General features: G+C 35.3%; 1 protein-coding gene across 2 annotated transcripts in view; it reads left to right on the forward strand.

The window, feature by feature from the left end:
- Positions 1 to 7,065, forward strand: part of PDE4B (phosphodiesterase 4B) — a 233,322-nt gene that overhangs the window by 173,488 nt on the left and 52,769 nt on the right. For both annotated transcript variants that reach the window (XM_026665988.2, XM_026665990.2), the window contains 3 exons: positions 2,486 to 2,522; positions 4,084 to 4,154; positions 6,884 to 6,933. In XM_026665988.2, coding sequence (XP_026521773.1) covers positions 2,486 to 2,522; positions 4,084 to 4,154; positions 6,884 to 6,933 — 158 coding nt within the window. The remainder of the gene's footprint in view (positions 1 to 2,485; positions 2,523 to 4,083; positions 4,155 to 6,883; positions 6,934 to 7,065) is intronic.

Here is a 7,065-nt window from a genome sequence, read left to right on the forward strand (position 1 = left end):
CAGAATATGCCGTCTTGAAAAAGAAAAGAAAGATGTTTGTATATTCTGTGGAATCAAAGGGAACATTCCCTTTCTGCCTGCCAAAACCACAACCCAATAAAGAGTGAGTTTTTATGATCATCAGGACTTGGGAGAACAAGGAATGGAATGACTGGGAAGCTGGAATTCTGGACAACTTAGAAACTAAGAATATAGAACAATATTCTGTTGCACTCTAACTTCTGGAACAACAGTGGTAATGGTGGGCTTGAATAATCACAGTTTACATGAGGAACACCTGTTTATTTTTATTTCTTGTATACTTATTATTTAATTTTCTATATTGAAAATCCAGACAAATCGTCTGTATTTAAATAGCATTAAAAGCAGGGTATGTCAACAAAAGCCAGGAAATCCAAAGATGGCCTTTTCTCATAATGTTATGCCCTTTTTCCAACTGAGAGTTAGTATATAAACCTAACTGGAATTTCCTAGTCTTTATTGCCTTATGTTGCAAGAAGAAAATGATAATTTCTGCTTGGATTATTTCATTTCTTTGGACATACATTCTTATTAGAGAACCATTTAAATTAGCAGTAATTATTTATAGCCAAATAAAGTAGAAAAAAAGGTTTTTAACAAGGCTGTTGTTTGTTGATTACTGGGTCTGCTCATTTTGTACAGCACTCACTATAATTCTTAGAGCAATATCATCAATGTGTGATTCAATTAGGTGTTCTTTTTTCAGTGGCTTGTTATACAGACTAATATTGGTATGAACTGAGAGGGATAACTTGCCTAAGGTCGCCCAGCTGGCTTATGTGCCTATGGGGAGTTTGAACCTGGGTTTAGAGTATCACTTTATTATAATAATATAATTTTTAAAAAGTAAGAAATATCATTTCAAACCAGCCACACATATATTAAAATGATTCACTGGACTCACTTTGTAATTAAATGGGACATTTAGACAGAAAATATTTCAATATTAAAGGCAAACAATTCCAAAACTTCATGATTTAATTTGATTTATCCATACAATTTATCCATACAGTTTAAATACTAGGACTGTGCATGCTTAAAAACAATTTGCAAGGGGTACTTTAAAATGCCCAGAAATTGCAACCTGTCAGGCCCAAATCCAAGAATGACAACTGAAATTCTTCTAAGCTGAGTTCTTTATTGCTGTAGACAAAATCTTGCCAAACTCTACTATCTGCATCTACAATATAGTCTGTAAACTATGAGGGAGGGGCTGTTTCACCCACTTTCTCTCTCTAATATCTGGGCTAAAGTGAGTTGCTTCTTCCTTCTATGGAAATCACCGCTTCCTCCTGGGAATCAAACTCCTCATTACACTTCATCATAGAACCCAGCATCTCTTTAAAGCAGCCGTGTCTTTTTCAGGCCTCATACAAGCTTGAATAAAGACATGGCTGCTTTAACGACCCACTTAAGATCAATCAGTTCATTAAAGCAGCAATGGCTTTTCATGTGCAAAGCTGAAAAAAGACATGCCTACTTTTATGTACTAAATGCCTGTTCTCATATTTTCTGAGGTATCTCTTAAAATCGTTTTTAAATGTGCATAGACTTACTAAAATGCATAAAATGATGGATATTTTTCTTTTTTTCTTTTAAATAGAAAGGCATCTCTAACCTGTACACTGAAAGTTGCCATTTCTAATACATATGCTGTGGGAAAATGTATATAGGATCATGTGAAGAAATTTTTGAATCAATTATAAAAATAAAAAGTCAGAGTGCAAAAGGTAGAATCAGGGGTGTGATTCAAAAATCCCAACAACCGGTTCGCTGCCCATTGCTGCGTGGGCATGGTCATGGTGGGTGTGGCCTACCAGAACTTCTTGTTTCCGGCTTCCAGTGGGCCTCCAGAGCCCGGGGGAGGCCTTTTCACCCTTCCAAGGGTCCAGAGGTCCAAGGGCCCAGAGGTCCCAGGCCTCTGGGAGAGCGAAAACTGCCTCCCCTGGGCTCTGGAGGCCCTCTGGAAGCCAGAAATAGACCTGTTTCCAGACTTCCGGAAGACCTGTTTTCTCTCTCCCAGAGCCTCCACACGACCCTGCACTTACCTACATCACATGGAGACTCCTGGGAGGGGAGAGGAGGGGTGGGTGGGACCAGCCGGTCGGTTGAAATACCGGTTTGATGAACCAGATGTAACTTTAACATCCGGTTCACCTGAACCGGTCCGAATCGGTAGAATCCCATCCCTGGATAGAATCCTGAACAACTCCAACTCTGGAGAGAGAAAAACTATACAGCAATAAAGGACTTCATTTGCTACTCTAATTTAAAATCACTATTCACAAGTTTGGTTGTATATCTTTATAATCTTAATTTGTGCATGAATATGAAACTTAAACTTAAACTTAAAATTAGTCAAAGTTTTAGAACAAGATGAATAGATATTGTGATGCTTCTTAGTTATACAGTTATTTTTCAAAATCTAAAACACATGCTCTTTTTTGTTTTCATTTTTTATTAGACATGGAGATGACCTGATAGTGACACCATTTGCACAGGTACGTTCCAAATATTGTAATACAGTTTCTACCACTAACACAATTGAATTAAAACATTTGAGAACCAAACTGAACGTGTAAATACTGTTTGTTGCTTTACTTAGACCTGGCCTCAGGATCCCTACACTCATCACACCTGCCCACATTGTGCTATTCAGTTCCCCTAGGCACATTAGACCTCAAAGTCTTTAAATTCTCCTCTCATTCTCTAAAACCCTTTCTGAAAATTTATCTGATAAACGGTTACAGTTGCTTTATGCCTTTAATGGCAGCTAATTCCGTTGTCAGATTATCTCATAATGTCACAAGGAAAGATCTGGTAAAAAGCATTCAAAATATTCAAAAAGACAATTTTCTTATGACCTCACAATAAAAGATCTGGAAATTCCTATTTCAATTTCCAGGTTCTGTATTTACTAAAAATAGCATTAAATTTATTTTTACTGACATCTGTGTAAATCTTTGCCTTCTTAATCTTGCCAGCTATGTTATGCTAAATTTGCTTCCATTTTACTGCTCACAGTATGCTTTTCCTATAGAAATGCTGTATTAAAAGCATAAATATAGCTTAATTTTTTTTTTATTTACTTATTTGTAACTTACCTTTATTGTTTTTATAAATAACTCAGGGCGGTGAACATATCCAACTCAACTTCTTCCTCCTATTTTTCCCATAACAACAACTTTATGAAGTGAATTGGCCGAGAGAGGGGCTGGCCCAAAGTCACCCAGCTGGCTTTCATGCCTAAGGTGGGACTAGAACTCACAGTCTTCCTTTATCTAGTCTGGTGCCTTAACCACTAAAGCAAACTAGCCCTCTTTATCTCTTTAATGTGACTAATATTCCCAATAACAATGCACAATTTATAAATTCCAGACTTGAAAATAGAAAAACTAATTTATTTCAGAAGAAAACAAATACAAGAAATAGATTATTTTTGTGACATTGCCAAAGCAATTAAGTTTCTTTGTGTTTTGCAGCATTGCTGTTCTTTTCAAGATTTCAGTAATTCCAGAGCCTATAGCCCTGTTTTAACTGTTAAGCTATTAACAGCTTTTTATAATCACACAATAAACTTTTATTCTCTTTTCCAGTTAGTCTATTGTATACCTTCAAACTATTATTGGTAATAAATAGACCATGATTTTTTTTTATTTTCAAATGTATGAATATAAAATTCAGTTAAACATGTATTATATAAATCTGGGCTGCAAAAAATCTATATGGCTATTAGATGGAAGCAAAGAATTAGAATTTTTATTATCTCTTTGCTGCCATCTGGTGATTTTCCAGATTTTTGCAACCTAGATCTAGTATTACAGATATATGATGTCAGCTATAATATTGTTTAATCAATTTGAATAATATAAGTCCTTGTTATTTTATTGATTTAAACATAATTTTAAAAACTGAAACCAAATTGTTTTAGTAAAATATTTTTGTTTAATTCTGTTCTGCTGACATTTATGGGACTTCTAAGAACATCTGCTTATTTATATAATTCTAAATTTTGAGTTCTTCCAATATTATGTTATTCAATGTACTTTTACATTTTAATAGGTCTTGGCAAGTTTAAGAAGTGTAAGAAATAATTTTACAATACTGACTAATCTGCAGGGAACAGCAAACAAGTAAGTTACTTCTTTTCATTTTTCTTTTTAATTAGCTGTTGTAATAATACCTTAAGGTTATAAAACTATGAATTATCTATTCAGAAGTAGGTCCTGTTTAAAATCAGTGGAAGTTACAATCCAAATATTCATTTGATTGAAATACAAGATAATCCCCAAAACAGTTATTGTGAGTTTAGATTTGAATTGCAGAAAGATAATTGTGGCTTTGGTCCTCATGTAATTTGGTTCATCTTGGTTTTTCATTTTTTCCCTATTGTTAGTTTATTCTATCTCTTGGGTGCAACAACTTCTGTTTTCTTTAAAAAGACAAATTCTTAATGAAAAATCATATGTATTTCATCCACATTTTTCCTAATATATTTATTGTGTTTAAGGTGTATTTTAAAAATAGTTTTTTTCCTAATATATTTGTGTGTGTGTACATACATACATACATATATACATACATGCATACATACATACATGCATACCATTAACACGATTGAATTAAAACATTTGAGAACCAAATTGAACATGTAAATACTATTCGTTGTTTCACTTAGACCTGGCCTCAGGATCCCTACACTCATCCCACCTGCCCACATTGTGCTATTCAGTTCCCCTAGGCACATTAGACAATTTAAAGACATTAGTCTTTAAATTCTCCTCTCATTCTCTAAAACCCTTTCTGAAAACTTATCTCATAAACTGCTACAGTTGCTTTATGCCTTTAATGGCAGCTAATTCAGTTGTCAGATTATCTCATAATGTCACAAGGAAAGATCTGGTAAAAAGCATTCAAAATATTCAAAAAGACAACCTTCTTATGACCTCACAATAAAAGACCTGGAAATTCCTATTTCAATTTTCAGGTTTTGAATTTATACATACATACATACATACATACATACATACATACACACACACACACACACACACACACACACACACACACAAATTCACCTCTATCAACAATTTTACAATTTTACCTAAAACACATATATTTTTAGCCATTTGGTAAGAATTGTTCTGCAAAACTCTGAGAAATATAGGTATTAACAAAAAAAAACTGTTCAATTTTACCTGTTGAAAAAAAATCAATTTTGGTGAATTAATATGAGCAAAATTCTCTACTTCTTTCCCTATTTTTGAAAATTACACTAAATTCAGTCTATATTGGAATGAATTATGAAAAAAAAATAACTGTTCAATAATGATAACATTTATCCTGCAGTTTTCACTACCTGTTAATTGGCAGATTTTGAAAATATCCTGTCAATGGTCAAATATAACCGAAATTGTACAAACATCTGGTACAGCATTTGGGGAAGCCTGCTTAAGATTTACAGTTATCCTCATGTGACTGGACCCAATTTTACGACATTTTTGCAGCAGTTGTTAAATGAGGCACTGCGTTCATTAAACAATTCTGCAGTCAAAAAGCAAATGCCACAGTTGTAAGTGCACATTCATTCTTCCGAATGGGCATTTTCCCCAGAAAAATACAAATTGCAGTCACATGAAGGCAAAGTGGTTGCCAAGCACCTAAAACAAGGGTCTTCAAACTTGGCAAGTTTAAGACTTGTGGACTTCAACTCTCAGAATTCCTGAGCTAACATGACAGGAAGAGGAATTCTGGCAGTTGATGTACACAAGTTTTATAGCTGTCAAGTTTGAAGACCCCTGACCTAAAATGTGGTCACATGATGGGGGGAAGTTGGTGCAATGGCCAGGAGTACTTTACAGCCTGTAAAAAGCACCTGTTCCCAGCCTGTCATAATTTTAAATGGAAGTATTTGTGAAATATTTATTACTTTTCATTGTCTATTGTCCAGATCATTATTTAGCTGTCCGGTTTATTTAATGTTTCTTTGAGGAAACTATGTTTTTCTCCTCTGTGGAATCTCATGAGGGCAAAATCAGAAGCATGATACTTACATGTTTAAAAGTAATACCGTCGGTTGGTGTTGACTGATTAGAGAACTCTAATGCAGATGCATGCATCCCCTCCACATTTCCCCTCAGTCATGAGAGTGTGCAGTATGATTTCTCTTAACATTCCTAAACAAGCAGTATGGAAGCCCTTGACACTGAATCTGTGTGACAGCTGCTTTTTGAGGCAAGCAGTTTGTAGGCATTGACTTGCTATATGGATAGGCCAATGTTCTTCACATAAAAAGATGCACTTAGCTGTTTTAGACTGCATGCAGAATCATTTCTCAACTTTAAGAGAGGTGGACTTCAATTCCCCGAATTCCCCAGATAGTGCTGCTGACTGTGGCTTTCCCCGTGTCAAAGTCTACACTTCTTATAATTGCCAAAGTTGAGAAATACTAGCATGGATGAATCATCTCACTAGCAGCTGATGTTAAAGTTACACATCAAGGATGAAATTCAACCACCTCGCCCCCCCTCGGGAGAGGTGGTAGGGATGATTTGAATCAGACAAAAATTGCCCCGGTTGTTATTACTATTGTACCAAGTATACCAAGCCATGCCCACAGAGCCGGTAGAGAAAAAAAATTGAATTTCACCCGTTACATGTTTACAAATTTAAATGGAAGATACTATGTGGCGTATCCTCCATTCAAATTTGATTTTAGCTGGCATCTCTAGCCTTCAGCTTCCCACTACTCCTATAGAGTGAGCCCTTAATATATGTTAATAGGAAAAAACTGCATTGTGTTCATGGGCATCTCTGAATCCCAGTACAGCCATATAATAAGCTTCAATTCATTCCTCTACAGGAGGTCTCCAGCAGCAAGTCAGCTACCCATCTCCAAAGTAAACATTCAAGGTATGTGTTCTGTTGTTCAATTACAGGGCCTGTCCTGTACCTTTACCGCATCAAGCAGAGAAGTATCATTATACATTTTATAATGGATATTTGCTGGTCGAGCATAGGTTACTCAAGCTGTTTTGTCATTAG

The sequence above is a fragment of the Notechis scutatus genome, chromosome 3 (genome assembly GCF_049901735.1).
Source record: "Notechis scutatus isolate UNSWTSFEM ecotype Mainland chromosome 3, rNotScu1.2, whole genome shotgun sequence".
In the NCBI taxonomy this organism is placed as follows: Eukaryota; Metazoa; Chordata; class Lepidosauria; order Squamata; family Elapidae; genus Notechis; species Notechis scutatus.